Below are 17190 nucleotides of genomic sequence, written 5' to 3'. Positions count from 1 at the left end.
CCCTGAGTTCAAACCTCAATATAACCAAAAGGGAAAAAAAAAAAAAACTTACTTTTCTTTATACTGGTAAGAGGTTCTTTCACCATAAAAGAACTATACAATCCAAATTACTCATTCAAGCCTAAATGAATTACTTCAAAGTGCTACTTAAGCGCTACTTACTATAAAAGTGCTACTTACCACAAATCTACTATGTTAAGTTTGAACAGACTGTGTTACATTATGTAAGCCCTTCATAATGAAGTTTCCATTAGAAGGAAAGTAATGAAATTTCTATAAATTTTTATAAACACTGTTCTATAATTCCTAACTATAATCAAAATATAAAAGACATTACAAAGGGGGAAGGACAAAGAGGTTGAGTAAGAGAGGTGAATCTGATCAAGATATACTGTCTGCATACATAGACATGTCAAAATGAAATTCCCTTGCACAAATAATTGATGCTAAGGAAAATAAGGAAAAATTAATTATACATGCATATAAATTGCTTATCAATACAAAAACACATTACTTGACAATAATCAATTAATAAAAGAATTCATTAGCAATCTAATACTAGTTAAGTTATAAATTTGTTTTTATTATTTTTCTGGCCAGTCCTGGGACTCGAACTCTGGGTTTAGGCACTGTCTCTGACCTCCTTTTTGTTCAAAGCTATAAATGCTCTATCACTTGAACTACAGAGCCTTTTCCAACTTTTTTATGTGATTAATTGGAGATAAGAGTCTCACAGAATTTCCTGCCTGGGCTGGCTTGGAACCACAATCCTCAGATTTTAGTCTCCTGAGTAGCTAGGAATACAAGTGTGAGCCACCAGGGTCCTGTACAGATTATTTTTATCACAGATGTAAATTAGTCTCCAGTTGGGAATATGGCCTAGTGGCAAGAGTGCTTCCCTTGTACACATGAAGCCCTGGGTTCGATTCCTCGGCACCACATATATAGAAAAGGCCAGAAGAGGTGCTGTGGCTCAAGCGGCAGAGTGCTAGCCTTGAGCAAAAAGAAGCCAGGGACAGTGCTCAGGCCCTGAGTCCAAGAACCAGGACTGGCAAAAAAAAGAAAGTCTCATCTTTAAAAAAAAAAAAATTGCACAGGTAACAGTCTCCTATCATGTCATCATTTTTTTTTTTTAATTGCCAGTCCTGGGGCTTGAACTCAGGGCCTGGGCACTGTCCCTGAACTTCTCTTTGCTCAAGACAAGAGCACTCTGTCACTTGAGCCACAGCACCACTTCCAGCTTTTTCTGCTTCGTGATACTGAGGAATCAAACCCATGGCTTCAACCATACTAGGCCAGCACTCTACCACTAAGCCACATTCCCTTCCCTCTCATCATGTCATCTTACATCCTTTTTTGTCTGTTTTTTTTTTTTTTTTTTTTTTTTTTTTTTTTTTTTGAGACAGAGTCCATGTTGCTCAAGCTGGAGGAACTTAAGGGCTCAAGTGATCCTTCCAACTCAGCTGGGACTATATATGCAAACCACTGCATGTATTTCTAAACCTCCTTCTTATTCTTCCCTACAAAAACCCAGAGCAGTGTTTTATAACATTAATTTAGGGGCTGGGAATATGGCCTAGTAGTAGAGTGCTTGCCTCGCATACATGAAACCCTGGGTTCAATCCCTGAGCAACATATATATAGAAAAAAGTCAGAAGTGGCGCTGTGGCTCAAAAGAAAGAAAAGAAGCTCAGGGACAGTGCTCAGGCCCTGAGTCCAAGCCCTAGGACTGGCCAAAACAAAACAACAACAACAAAAAAACATTAATTTGATCATACCATTCGATATCTATATTCTTTCTGCAATAATTCATCAGATTTTCCAATTTCGTCTTGCCCTAGAACCAAAGTACCCTAACTAATTCATTCATCCCAGGAATTTTAGACTGACTTATCTCCCCAGGGCTTTCCCTAATTCAACAATCCAAGATGGAGTCTTCCAACTTGGGTCTCACAGGCTGACTTTACTGTCTTATTCTCCTACTGAACTTAAAACTCCTATGGACAGACACATTTATCCTTTGCTCAGCACTGAAGACACTGTGAAGAGCAGTGTGTGGCATTTAATAGAAGAGACTCAAATACCAGTTGGATGTTAAATTAACTTTTAATACACACATATCGTTCTAATAATAGAAAATAAGTGAATAAAAAAAATAAAGTGCCTGAAATCTGGAATGATGGGTAAAGACTAGTCCTTTAATTAGCATTAACACAGTAGCAAAGTCTAAAGTACCAAACTTGCATTAAGGCTCAGGTCTGTTCTTCAAGGTGGCCTTGTAACAACAAACACACTGAGCCTCTAAGGCTATGTAGGTCATAGGTGATACTACAATCAAGTAAGAGTGTTCCCAAATTCTAGGTTTCTTTGTTTTCATTACTTCAATATTGACAAGTGAGATTATGGTTTCAAGAAAATGACGGAATTAGCACTTTTAACATATTCCAAAGACACAAACTTCCTTCTTTTTGACATGATGCTTTAATGCTTCTGGCAACATTATAAATAATTCTTAATCAGAAGACTAATTTTGCTCAGAAGTATAATGACTATTTTAGAAAAGAGAAGGAAAAATATGAAATATAGGTTATTTGCACTACCCATTTCCAGTTAGCTTTTTTTGAGAGAATGAAAAACATGAAATATAGGTTATTTGCACTACCCATTTCCAGTTAGCTTTTTTTTTTTTAAGGTAGCAACAGTTAAATCCAGGGCCTCATGCATACTAGGCAAGCTTTCTCCCACTATGCTACAACCCCTACCCCTTTTTAAATTTTGAGACAGTGTCTCATTAAGTAGCACAGCCTGGCTCAGCTTCCAAAGTAACTGAGGTTATAAACTGTGCCATCATACCCAGTATCTTAGTTTGCCTTCACTCTTTTCATTTTGTTTTTTGCCATTCCTGGGGCTTGAACACAGGGCCTGAGCACAGTCCCTGGCTTCTTTATGCTCAAGGCTAGCACTCTACCATTTGAGCCACAGTGCCACTTCCGGCTTTTTCTATATATATGGTGCTGAGGAATCGAACCTAGGTCTTCATGTATACAAGGCAAGTACTTTACCACTAGGCCATATTCCCAGCTTGCCTTCACTCTTAAACTCAAAATTTTTCAACAGTACATTCTCTATGTGAGATGCACAGCAACCCAAACCTAATCAATAGATACTTACTAAATATCAACTATGTGCAAAGCACTGAGCCAGAAGGAAGGGAGACTGCTGTGAGAAAATCAATTACAAACAGATGAAAGACAACATTTACAAGGAGCTGCCTATTTTATATGGGGAAGCAAAGTCCAACATATTAAAAGATATCAAGCCAAGCCAGGCCAGGCACTGACATTGTCTAACTATTCAGAAGGCTGAGATCTGAGAAACACAGTTAGCCCAGAGAGGAAAGTCCATGAGACTCCAATTCACCACCATAAAACTAGAAGTGGCACCACAGTTCAAGGTGTTAGTACTCCAAGCAAAAAGAGGTGAGATAGAGCCCAGGCCTGGAGTTCAAGCCCCACAACTGACTCAGAAAAAAAAAAAAAAGATACTGTCAATTATCAGTGGGAATGAGTTATTTTTCCTTGAAGACACGAGTTCATTTCAGTTGCAAAATAAGGGTAGCTTACTTAAAACTCATTTCTTCCTTTAACCTGCTACTTCCACGTACATAGCTCAAACTGACCTCCAACTTCTAAGTGCTGAGATGACAAGCATGCACGAGCCTACCTAGCTTTAGAAAAACACTCTCCACCCAAAGTCTTGCTTTCAAATATTTTATTTCAAGATTGTACATTATCTATCATTTCAAATAAAAAGTTATGAAATTCAATTTTGGGGGCTGGGAATGTGGTTTTATTGGTTGAGTGCTTGCCTAGCATGCATGAAGCCATTCCTCAGTACCACATAAACAGAAAAAGCAGCAGTGGTGCTATGGCTCAAGTAGTAAGAGTGCTAGCCTTGAGCAAAAGAAGTTCAGGGACAGTGCCCAGATCCTGGGTTCAAGCCCCAGGACTGGCACACAAAAAAAAAAGTTTTTCGGGGCTGGGGATATAGCCTAGTGGCAAGAGTGCCTGCCTCGGATACACGAGGCCCTAGGTTCGATTCCCCAGCACCACATATACAGAAAACGGCCAGAAGCGGCGCTGTGGCTCAAGTGGCAGAGTGCTAGCCTTGAGCGGGAAGAAGCCAGGGACAGTGCTCAGGCCCTGAGTCCAAGGCCCAGGACTGGCCAAAAAAAAAAAAAAAGTTTTTCAAAATCAACTTGTACTTATGATATAGTAAATAAGTGAAATATAGGAAAGGAATAAAAATGTAAAGAGGATTAGTATACATTAATGTGAACTGATAATGAAATTAGAGTGATTTTGAGTTCATTTAAGTGAAAGAATACTGCTCAGTTCTTTTGAAAAAGACAGTAGATTTTGTATTGGGGAGGTTAAGGCAGAAGGAGAGTAAGTGTCATGCCAGGCCAACCCAGGAGATCAATGGTGAAGTACTTGCCTAATGTGGAAGGCTCTGGGTTCTAGCCTTAGCACCACCACAACAACAAAATTTTAGTGGCTCACACCTGTAATCCTAGCTACTCAGAAGGCTGAGATCTGAAGATGGCAGCTTGAAGCCAGCCCTGGCAGGAAAGTCCCTGAGAGACTCATCTCCAATAAGCTATTCAGCAAAAGCTGGAAATGGCACTGTAGCTCAAATGGTAGAGCACTAGCCTTGAGCAAAAAAGAAGAGTTCAAGCCCCACAACAGACAAAAAAAAAATTTTTTTTAAATCCAGGAGTAGCCAGTTAACATAAAAGTTGAGGCTCTTAAGTAACTTTTTTTATTTTTTATTTGCCAGTCCTGGGGTTTGGACTCAGGACCGGAGCACTGTCCCTGGCTGCTTTTTGCTCAAGGCTAGCACTCTACCACTTAAGCCATAGCACCACTTCTGGCTTTTTCTATATATGTGGTGCTGAAAAATGGAACCCAGGGCTTCATGTAAGAGGCACTCTATCACTAGGCTATATTCCCAGCCCCCTCTTAAGTAACTTTTAAATAACAACACTAAAATATATATTAACAAAACCTTTTGGTAATTGTTTTTAGTTTTCTGTTAGCCTAATCCTCACATCACTTAAGGGATTTTTTCTTGCAAGTAATTTGTAAACCCTGTACTGAGCATTACCATCTAGCAAAATTATATATTAATACATAATCAAGATTTTTCATTCTAAGAAATTTCACTATGTCCAGTAAATAAAATAAATGAAAGTGGAGGGGAAATGAAATGGAGGTTTCCACAATTTTTCACTTACCCTACACACAATGAAACAGCACATTTTCATACATACATTGCAGATGAGTCCATCTCAATGTTTTAAAGCTTTACAACTTCGTTCATGTGTAAGGAGTTAGTAATTACACATGCCAGCAAACACTAGGAGGACTTTTTAGGCTGTCTTTTCAATCTAATTAAAGAAGTCTTCCCTAACTCCCTGACAGGCAGGTCTCCCGGTTCATTCTTTCTCAGAATTTATCACAATTGTAATTGCACCTTAAATTCGTTTTTACATAAATGATTATCTCTTCCTAGATTGTAAATTATCAAAGAGTAAGTCGTTTTGCTTCACCCAGGTATACACCGAAGTATTTGTTGAATGAAAGGAAAAAAGCTCCAGGAATGAACACATCTTTTTTTTTTTAATGAAATCAATTCGATTTCTGACTTTAATGTATATTCCCAACAGCTAGGGTTTTTCTTTTTTCTTTTTAAATTAACTTGGCTTGGCCTGTAGCCAGAAGTATCCAGCAATTTCTTGAAATGGTGAGCTTTGGGGAAAGGCAGAATAAAGGAGCGCACCCAGTAGGTGTTCGGTGTGAGCGTGCCTCGGGTCCTGAGTTCGGGGCTGAGACCCTCAGGGAAGGGAGACACGCAGCGAAGCTCACATCCAAGGGGCTCCGCCGGGACGCCAGGACGGCTGCGACTCGGGCGTCCCCTCGGTTGCAGTCAACTTAGAAGAAGGGCTCGGCCGCCCCAAACTAGAGTTTGGGGATAAAGTCGATCCCCAAGCCGACACCCTTCTCCTTCTCGTCTCTCCTATTCTACAAGTGTCACCAGCCCGCCTCCGCTGGAGGCCACGAAAGCGCACAATGTCACCCGTCCAGATTAAAAAATACCAGAGTTGATCAAGCTCGTGACAGACAGACAGGAATCAAGTCCCGCCAGAGTCCGGAACTGAGGTGATCCCGGGCCCCCAACCTGCGCGGAAGCGAGGGAAGCAGGAAGCCGCGGAGGGACCCGCTACCTTGGGAGAGGAGGCGGCCGCGAGCCCCCGCGCAGGCGGGGTCCGGGTGCCCAGCCAGGGCCCCCACAGCCGGTCCAGGAAAGTGGGCAGAGGCTCCGACATGGCCCGGAGAGCTCGCCGGCGTCCGCAGGTGCTCGGGCCTGGCCGGAACCGGGAAGAGGTGGCGCCGCCCCGCTCCCCGGCCCCGTAGTAGCCGGACAGGCCTAACCCGCTCCGCGCCCAGCGAGCCCGCCTCTTCCTCCTCCGAACCGGCTCCTGCCGTTGGCCGTCCCGCCGCGCGCACCGAAGCCCAGACAGGAGACGGCCACGCAGGCCGCCGCGCACTCACCATTGTCAAAGCCGCGTCCGCCCCACTTCACTGGGCTTCCTTTAGAACTCCCGACCCGTTCCCTCCACCCGGACGCCCCGTCACGTGACCCCGAGCAGCCCGCCGCACGTGACCACTCCGCTCCTCCCACCCCCCCCTTCCTCCCCAGCACAGGGGACCCCGAGCCTCTTGCCCCGCCCTCCTGGTCAGCCGGGCCCTCCCGTAAGGCCGTTGAGAGGCGGGGCTTCGTGCCCCTCCTTTCGGCGAGAGGGGCGGGGGCCTCTCGGATGACGTGTGTGGGCGTGGCCTTAGGTAAGTCGCTTTCCGCGTGGGGTGGGGCTGGGTTGTGTCACGTGACCAGCAGTGGGTTGTGGGGTTCCGGGGACGCCCAGTTCCTGTACCCCGTGCGAGTTGCGGGTTTGGGCTAGCAAGGAAGTAGGGTCTCTTTCGCTGGACCGCTGGTTTGCAGGGGCGACCCGCGTAGGAGACCTGCTCCCTTCATCGGGTGGGGAGCTTTTTTTCTGCAAGGGCCATGTGGATATTTGTAACGTCGTTTCGAGCCATAGGAAATGGTCAGTTCGCGCAGGTGGCCTGGAACCGTCGAGAAGAATCTGTGTGTCCGTCCATCATGTACCAAGGGGTTTCCGGGACTTAACGAGCAGGACGGTCCGGAGAACGGTCCCCACCCCTCCTGACCGCAGTGCACCGTAATACTGTTCAGGCAGTACATACACCGAACATAACCAAACCAGGGGAAAAATTGCATCATAGCTATCCCATATGACAACAACTACAGCAAATCTGAGAAGCAGCAGGTCTGTAAAGGAAGTCTCAAATTTGGAAGGATTGAAATTAGAGTGTAGGGTTCTACCATAATTTAATTAAACTAGGTATTTAATGACGTCGAAGAGCTAGAAAGTTTCAATAGTTGGAAACATTCTAAAACTCTAGGTCAAAAAGAGATCAGTAGCGGCCTAGGAGTGTGGTGAGGTGTTAGAGCACTTGCTTAGCATGCTGGAAGACTTAGGTTCATTCCCTGCAAAACACACACACACACACACACACACACACACACACACACACACACACCAATGGAGATGTAAATAGTTTGAACTAAAATATATTAATCTGAGCCAGGTGCTGGTGGCTCACATCTGTAATCCTAGCTATTCAGGAGGCTGAGATCTAAGATCACCATTGGAAGCCAGCCAGGGCAGAAAAGTCCCTGTGACACTCTTATCTCCAATTAACCACTCAAAAACCCAGAAGTGGCACTGAGGCTCAAGTGGTAGAGCGCTACCCTTGAGCACAAAGAGGCTCAGGGACAGTGACCAGGCCCTGAGTTCAAGCCCCACAACCAACAAAAATAAATTAGTTTGAACTAACATCAGAGGCTGAGGGCCTAGCCCAAACACTGGCATGGCTTGTGAAGCATGCACAAAGCCCTAGGTTCAATTCTCAGTACTGTAACTAAGAATTCTTATATTTGGAGGGGAAAAAAAGTGTTAAAAACAAATCATCTAAATCTCTATGTTAGGAAGCTTCTGTGTGTGTGTGTGTGTGTGTGTGTGTGTGTGTGTGTGTACTGGAGCTTGAACCCAGGGCCCTCCCCCACAATTCTAAGGAAGTGCTCTAGTATTTGAGCCACAACCTTGTTTGTATTTGTTTGTATTTTGTTTTTCATATGGTGGTCTCATTATGTAGTCCAGGCTGGTCTTAACCTTCCATTTCCTGCCTCAGCCTCCCAAGTATGGGAATTATGGGTAAGTCCCACCTCACTAGGAGACTTTTATTTTGTTTCTTGCCAGTCCTAGGGCTTGAACTCAGGGCCTGAGCACTGTCCCTGGCTTCTTTTTGCTCAAGGCTAGCACTCTATCATTAAGCCATGTGCCACTTCCAGCTTTTCCTATATATGTGGTGCTGAGGAATCGAACCCAGGGCTTCATGTATATGAGGTGAGGACTTTACCACTAGGCCATATTCCCAGCCCTAGGAGACTTAGAAAAAATTGGCTAGCCTCTAGTTTATTTTATTATTGTTTCGTTTTGTGGTGCTGCAGACTGAAGCCAGGGCCTTGGGCATGCTAGGCAAGTGCTCTCACTGAGTTACATGCTTGGCCCACAAGTAAATTTTTTCTTCTTTTTTAGGGGGATGGGGGGAGGAGAGGTATAAAGTGGAGAGCATCAGTTCCAGGGCTTATACTCAGAACCTGGGCACTGTCACTGGGATTTTAGTGATTTTCAAGGCTGGTACTCTGTCACTTGAATCACACCTTCAGGCTTTTTTGTTTGTTTTGTTTTGGCCAGTCCTGGGGCTTGAACTCAGGGCCTGTGCACTGTCCCTGGCTTCTTTTTGCTCAAGGCTAGCACTCTACCACTTGAGCCACAGCACCACTTCCAGCTTTTTCTATATATGTTGTACTGAGGAATCAAACCAAGGGCTTCATGTATACAAGGTGAGTACTTTACCACTAGGCCATATTCCCAGCACTCCTTCAGGCTTTTTTGTTGTTATTGTTAATTGGAGGTAAGAGTTTCTGGGCCTTTTCTGCCCCAGCTGGTTTTGAATCACCTTCCTCAGATCTCAACCTCCTGAGTAGGATCACAAGTGTGAGCCACCAGCACCTGGCTAAGGAAACTTTTTTAAAGGAAATTAACATGTGAATAGAGGAGATCATATAACTCAATTTTGCTGTGAAATTAAAGCTGTGCTTTAAAAACAGCCTGCTTTGTGGTCCTGGAATATGGCCTAGTGGCTTGCCTCACATACATGAAGCCCTGGGTTCGAGTCCTCAGTACCATATAGAGAGAGAAAAAGCTAGAAGTGGCACTGTGGCTCAAGTGGTAGAGTGCTAGCCTTGGGCAAAAAGAAGCCAGGGACAGTGCGCAGGCCCTGAGTTCAAGCCCCAGGACTGGCAAGCAAACAAAAAAACAGCCTGCTTTTTTTTTTTTTTTTTTTTTTTTTTTTTTTTTTTTTGGCCAGTCCTGGGGCTTGGACTCAGGGCCTGAGCACTGTCCCTGGCTTCTTCTTGCTCAAGGCTAGCACTCTGCCACTTGAGCCACAGCGCCCCTTCTGGCCGTTTTTCTGTATATGTGGTGCTGGGGAATCGAACCTAGGGCCTCGTGTATCCGAGGCAGGCACTCTTGCCACTAGGCTATATCCCCAGCCCAACAGCCTGCTTTTTGAAAGCTTTTTTATCAAGTAACTTTGACCACTCAATAACAAAAGGACAGTCTCCTCAAAAAATAGATTGGTGTCAGTAGCTCACACCTATAATCCAGCTATTTAGGAGGGAGAGACCTGAAGGTCATGGTTCAAAGCCAGCTAAAGCAGAAAAGTCCAGGAGAGGGCTGGGGATATGGCCTAGTGGCAAGAGTGCTTGCCTCGTATACATGAGGCCCTGGGTTCGATTCCCCAGCACCACATATACAGAAAAACAGCCAGAAGTGGCGCTGTGGCTCAAGTGGCAGAGTGCTAGCCTTGAGCAAAAAGAAGCCAGGGACAGTGCTCAGGCCCTGAGTCCAAGCCCCAGGACTGGCCAAAAAAAAAAAAAAAGTCCAGGAGAATCTATCTCCAATTAGCCATCAAAATGCCAGATTGGAAGGATGGTTTAAGTGGTAGTATGGCAGCTATGAGCAAGAAAGTCAAGTGAGAGTATGAGACCCTGAGTTCAAGCTCCATGTCAACACACACACACACACACACACACACACACACACACACACTGTATGTTGGTCTTGGTTTGGGGGTTTGTCAGTACTGGGGTCATAACTTAGAGCCTTCTGCTTGCTAGGCAGGTGTTCTACCACTTGAGGCATACCTCAATCCTTTTGGTTTTTAGTTTGTCAGATAGGGCCTCATGCTTTTGCCCATACTGGCCTCACACTTCTATCCTCTACCTCGTCTTTCTTAAGTCGTTGGGATTCCAAGTGTATACTACTGTGCCAGGCCCTATATGTGACTTTTCTTTATTGACTTTGTATCTTGAAGCCTTTCTAAATTTCCCTGATGATTTCCCCCCATCTTTTTCCTCTCTCTTACTGCATCATTTTCATACTGCTGGGAATTGAACTGAGAGCCTCATACATGTTAGTTAAGCATGCTTCAACTGAGTTAAGTCCCCAGCACTCCTCCTTGGTCTTCTGTTAGTCATCTGTTGAACTTCCTGAGTTGATTTTCTTTTCTTATTTTTCTCTCCTATTTCTCATCTACCTGTTTTCTTGTTTTGGTTTTGATACAGGACCTTGCTATTAGCCCAGGCTGGCCTCAAATTTGTTATCCTCCTGCTAAAGCCTTCTAAGTGCTGATATTGCAGGTGTGTGCTATCCAACCTTTTTGTTCTCCCTTCCACATGCTTTCTCCATCTCCTGATGCAACACTAGTAGCGATTTTTTAAAATCACCTTATTATGTAGCCAGTATCTATTATGGCCCTCAAATGATCCTTGCCTTCCAGTATTTGTGCCTTGTAAAATCACTTCTCAAATTCTGTCAAGTTGGGTTTGTGTGACCAACAGAAGTGGCAATGTATGACTTCTGAAACTGCTGCTGACTTGCTTCCCCTTGGATCCCTCAGTCCTGGAGAAGTCAGCTGGCCTCTTGGTCTGCATAGACTTTGAGCCAGCTACGTGAGTGCGCCATCTTGTGTGCTGGTAGTCCTGTTTAATTAATATGTTGTTTTTGTTGAAGACATACAAAACACTATTAACCAACATCAGACATTGAAAAGTATCCATTTGAGCATACCTCACTGCAGCAATTTCTTCCATGACAAAGTATCTGAATGGTTTTAAGAATATATTTCCTACTCAGATGCTACATCATATTCAGCCAAGATAGGAGTATAACTGAATCCAGAAATAACCATTTGGTGCAGTAGCTCTGGGAGTTGGGGGAAGGGGCTACTTAGAGGTGCCTGGAGACCTCCTGGTTGTTAGGGGAGGGTAGATGGTGGAAAACTCATACGTATAAAATCAGAAACTAAACATCTCAATAAATAGAACAGCCCCCCATGACAAAGAAAAAATGTTTAAGAGATCTATAATGATGATGAGGCTGAGAAGCTTTTGCTGCCTGAATGCCTAAATAGAGTTCTAAAGGATCAATCATATGAATATTTTAAACAGTGACTCAAATACTGAAACTGTGAACATGCTGAGAGAACAGAGACCCGGAACTTCTGAGTGATGGATCACCCTCCCCTTAGCTGACTTAGCAACTTCCCTTATAATCATTATGGATTAGAACAACAAAGCACAGCCTCTCTGTTGCCTCCACTATCTTAGGAGTTGTTGGAAATGTTAATTCCTAATGGTTTGGTCCTAAGGAGACTTTTGCTCATCGGAGAATAAGAGACAAGGAAAGTGGCTATGAATGAGAGTCACTCAAAAGTACAAACTAGAAGATCCCAATCCCTCACCCTCCAAAGAAGCCTTAGAATTGGTGCTGATTAATAATAGGTAGAACCCAAAGGTAAAAGAACGAGCATTAGAAAGAACACACACAGGCTATGTGTCAGTTTCCTACATGCTTGCTGACATTTGCTTGTCTGCCTTCTTTTGTGCCTAGCAAGACTGACATACTGCATACACTAGTATTCCATCCCCACTTGGCTCCAAGTTCAAGGACAAAGGCTCTCTCTGCATCCCAAACACCTGAACATAGGTGCAATCTCAGAAATAATCCTATGAAGTAGCTACAACACACGTTCTCCTGATTATTATAATGGTTTGGGGATCACTAGTGCCAAATAGGGAACTAGCCATATCATCTATGTGTGCTGCATCCAATGTTTACAACCCTAAAGGCAAAACCTGCTAATTACAGTACAGATAATGAAAATAACCCATTTATTGACCATTCCCTCAATGGCATTGTTCCCAGCACTTTGTGTACCTTCATTTAGTTATTTGTCTCAACAAACCTATAAGGTAGGTATTAGTATTATTCCCCCTCCCCCCCTTCCCCGCCGGTCCTGGGGCTTGAACTCCTTGAGTTCTTTTGCACAAGGCTATCATTCTATCACTTGAGCCACAGCACCACTTCCAGCTTTTTCCATGATTAATTGGAGATAAGAGTCTGAGGTTGGCTTTGAACTGCAGTCCTCATATCTCAACCTCCTAAGTAGCTAGGATTACAGGTGTGAGCTACCAGTGGCCAGCTTATTCTCATTTTAAAGAGGAAGACACAGACCAGGCATAGAGGCACATACCTCTAAGCTCACACTGGGGAGATGAGAAAGAAAAATTGGAGGTCAACCTGCACTACATTGTGAAACTTTATCTAAAACAATAAATAAATAAACCAACCAAAGAGGAGGGGCTGGGAATATGGCCTAGTGGCAAGAGTGCTTGCCTCCTATACATGAGGCTCTCGGTGATTCCCCAGCACCACATATATAGAAAATGGCCAGAAGTGGCGCTGTGGTTCAAGTGGCAGAGTGCTAGCCTTGAGCAAAAAGAAAGCCAGGGACAGTGCTTAGGCCCTGAGTTCAAGCGCCAGGACTGGCAATAAATAAATAAATAAATAAATAAATAAATAAATAAATAAATAAATAAATAAATAAAAATAAATAAATAAATAAACCAAAGAGGATGTAAGGGCCAAGAGATTAAGTAACTCAGCCAAGACTACCTAGTGAGTAAGTGACAGAGCTTTGAACCTAGATCATGTGGCTCCAGAGTCCACACAATTCATTCTGCTGTGCTGTGTTCCTGAGAAAAGCTGAACTTATGCTCCCAATACAGAGTGAAACTGATGTTTCAGCCAGGATTTGCAACTCTAAAGTGTAAACTCTATCAGAGATAGAGCATTTGATGGACTTACAGCCTTTGTCTCTCATCAAGTAATGCCCTGTGCTGCCTCTGGACCCTGCCAGCAGCAGGCCATCCAGGCACAGCCCCTCAGCCTTCCACCAACACCAAGGGCCAAAACCAATCTTTTTGGAATGTAGATCACAAGAACAACAACAAAAAAAAAAAACCAGAACATTCTGCCTTTCCTTGTGTCACATTGTAGACCTTTTTTATATATCATCAATCTGCTCTTCCTATCTCTCCTTGAAGTGGATAAAACCTAGTACTTTTTTTTTTTTTTTTTGGCCAGTCCTGGGCCTTGGACTCAGGGCCTGAGCACTGTCCCTGGCTTCTTCCCGCTCAAGGCTAGCACTCTGCCACCTGAGCCACAGCGCCCCTTCTGACCGTTTTCCATATATGTGGTGCTGGGAAATCCAACGGAGAGCCTCATGCCACTAGGCCATATTCCCAGCCCAAAACCTAGTACTTTTGAGAAATCAAAGCAACACATCTATTGTCTCATAGACCCAACATGCAGGAATCATCTTTATAACATTTTGCTCTTAGTGATGGTTGTTAAAATATGCCTTGATCTTCCTACTCTGTTGTTATTTAACAGGAACTTAGTGAAAGTTTGTTGTTGTTAGCCAGTCCTGGGGCTTGAACTCAGGGTCTGAGCACTGTCCCTGGCTTCTTTTTGCTCAAGGCTAGCACTCTACCTCTTGAGCCACAGTGCCACTTCCAGCTTTTTCTGTTATGTGGTGCTGAGGAATTGAACCCAGGGCTTTGTGCATGCTAGGCAACCACTCTACCACTAAGCCACATTCCCAGCCCCTTAGTGAAGTTTTTTTTTTTTTTTTTTGCCAGTCCTGGGCCTTGGACTCAGGGCCTGAGCACTGTCCCTGGCTTCTTCCCGCTCAAGGCTAGCACTCTGCCACTTGAGCCACAGCGCCGCTTCTGGCCGTTTTCTGTATATGTGGTGCTGGGGAATCGAACCTAGGGCCTCGTGTATCCGAGGCAGGCACTCTTGCCGCTAGGCTATATCCCCAGCCCCCTTGTTCCTTGTTTCTTGTTTTTTGTTTTTTTGTTTTTTAAACCAATCCTTAGGCTTTGAATTCAGGACTTGGGGCTCTGTACCTGTGCTTTTGTGCTTTTTTGTGCCATGTTGAGCCACAGCACCATTTCTGGTTTTTTAGTAGTTTATTGGAGATGAAAGTCTCATAGATTTTCCTGCCAAAGCTGGCTTTGAACTGCAATCCTCAGATCCCAGCCTTCTGAGGAGCGAGGATTATAGGCATGAACCACTGAAGCCTGGCCTTAGTGAGTTTTTATGCCCAGTGTGTATTACCATCATGAGACCCACTCAGCTCCTGTAACTATTATAGCAGAGAAAGTAACATAACTTTTAGATGACAGATGCGCTGTACACATACTAAATTGCATTCCCCTTATACAACTACTTGAAGATAAATATTGAAAAAGAAAAAACTATTTGTCAGGTTAGTGAATGGTGACCATGTACCTGAAGGTGAGTAATACTGCACTAATGAAGTATGACAGCTAGATAGCACAGCCTATTTAGTAGAGCTACTGTATGACCAAACTTGTGATAATTCATTATGATCATCTGATTTTTTTTTCAAGGTCCAGCTTAAATAGAAACACACTAGAGACTGGTATTCATGTATTCTTCAGTTTTTGTTGTTATTATTTCTGTGCCAGTACTGGCTGGGGCTTGATCTCAGGGCCCTATGCTCTCTTTCAGTTTTTTTGTTCATAGCTGGTACATGACTATTTGAGTCACATTTCCAGTCCAGTTTTGTCTGGTTAATTGGAGACAGATACTCATGGACTTTTCTACCAGGGGTGGCTTTGAACTGTGATCTTCTAGATCTTAGCCTTCTGAGTAACTAAGATTATGGGTGTGAGATATAGTCACCCAGCTAGTTCTTTAGGTTTTTGAAGAAATTAATAAGCTCTAATATTCCCCCCTAAGATACATGTAGAAATGAGCCTCCTCCTTAAAGAATGAGCATTCTAATGTTCAGAGGCCATTTGAGAGACTTGGCAAGCTTGCGCTATTTTTAATATTACTGTTAAGGCAAACAAGTATATGACATGATGACATGAAGCATCACGAGGTGCTAGCAAGGAGTTCATCAAAGAAGCACATGATTAGAAGGAAGTGTGACCCCAATACCAATGTGAAATGCTCCTCAAGTGCTGGGAGGCTGCTTAATGATTCAGTGAGTGCCCTCTCCTTAGAAGAACTTAGTTAAGCATTTCTGTCAGCTCCATAGAAAAATGTCAGCTTAGCTTCTTTTGGGAAAAGATGCTCAGAAAAAAAAGATCATTATTACTATTATTGATGATTCTCTCTCCTATTCCTTTTTTCTTAGAACTGCCTTAAAGACATAAAGGTTGTCTCCAAAGCATCTTGAATATTCTCTTTCTTTCTTTTCTGGGTAAAACCCTTTCTCTCTCTCTTTCTCTCTCTCTCTCTCACACACACACACACACACACACTCACACACACACACATTGATATATGGAAAACTCAATGAGCTATTAGGGTGGCCTTCATCATCACCTACTTTCCCATAAAAGTGACAGAAAGATGTAGTGTTGAGGAATTGAAGGGCAGGTGTCTTGATGTCTGACAAACTTGGTGTTGAATTCCTTGTGGTATAATCTAGAGATAGAACCCTAAACAAGGTGCTGAACTTTTCTGAACAGACACAGTTTCTTGAAAATTTCACAAGGAGATTTGAATGTTAGAAAGAGTACATTTAAATATGTAGTGCTTAGTAGGCACTTGATAAATATAACAATGTGTTGGGGTCTGGACAACCCCTTTCTCCCCCCACAGGGAGAATGGTAACCACAAACTCTATGAAAGAGCACTCGGCCTGGCCCTCCGCCAGCGGAAGGCCAAAGGCGTGCTCACATGGGCAAGCGCTAAGTTGAGGAAAGGTTGCTGAAGCCTCCCCTCCCCCCAGTCCCCTCACATGTTACCAAGGGCGGAGGCAAAAAGGAAGGCATCAGGGACACGCTGCGGTGGTGGGAAGCGTCTCAAAGACTTTAATATGGAAAGGCACTTATATAGAAGTAATGGCGGGAAAGGAAGGGGGCTGGCCAAAGGGCCAGTCATAGGCTAGGGATCACGTTCATCAAGTGACATCACGAAACTTCCCTTTGTGGGCGGGACAACCCCATCATGGTGGCACGCACGTGTTCCCTCCCAATGGGTGGAGGCCAGAAGGTGGGAGGGACTTCCATTGTCCCAAAGCTGGCGGAAGGGCAGCCTTCCCAAGGCCATAATAATCCCCAACAACAATGAAATTAGAACTGACTGTGTACTCTGAAGGTCTCTTCACTCCACTGTTCCTCATAGTAAATAATGGTCCCAGCATATCCCCTAACAGGTGAAATTCTCTAGAAAGAAAACTTTAGCAAATATCAGTGTGGGATTTATTTATGTTTTATTTAATTACTTGGGGGCATTTAATGAAAGAATGAATTATTAAATGAGAACATTGATTATTCCCTGTGTATGGCAAGAAAGAAATTCCCCCCTAAAACAAAATACTGCTTTATGATTTATAAGCAGGTGGAGAAGAGTACAGCTTGCTTCTGGCTGGTCTTCCTAATTGTAATAGCTCTTATTACTATGGTCAAGAAACTGAAGCTGGACATGATGGCACATACCTGTAATCCCAGCCCTCAGAACACTGAAGCAGGAGCATCATTAATTCAAAGCCAGCCTAGACTACCTAATGAGACTCCATCTCAAAACTCCCTTCT

General features: G+C 43.7%; 1 protein-coding gene across 2 annotated transcripts in view; it reads right to left on the bottom strand.

The window, feature by feature from the left end:
- Vps26a (VPS26, retromer complex component A) overlaps positions 1 to 6722 on the bottom strand; it is a 28650-nt gene extending 21928 nt beyond the window's left edge. Inside the window, exon 1 of one of the 2 annotated variants that reach the window (XM_048338910.1) lies at positions 6615 to 6722. In XM_048338910.1, coding sequence (XP_048194867.1) covers positions 6615 to 6617 — 3 coding nt within the window. In that variant the 5' untranslated portion in view covers positions 6618 to 6722. Of the gene's footprint in view, positions 1 to 6286; positions 6586 to 6614 lie in introns of those variants that run through there. The other variant, XM_048338911.1, reaches the window with a different exon arrangement.
- Between the last annotated feature and the right edge of the window lie 10468 nt (positions 6723 to 17190).

Source organism: Perognathus longimembris, chromosome 2 (genome assembly GCF_023159225.1).
Source record: "Perognathus longimembris pacificus isolate PPM17 chromosome 2, ASM2315922v1, whole genome shotgun sequence".
Lineage (NCBI taxonomy): Eukaryota > Metazoa > Chordata > Mammalia > Rodentia > Heteromyidae > Perognathus > Perognathus longimembris.
This window is presented reverse-complemented; position numbering and strand designations above follow the sequence as displayed.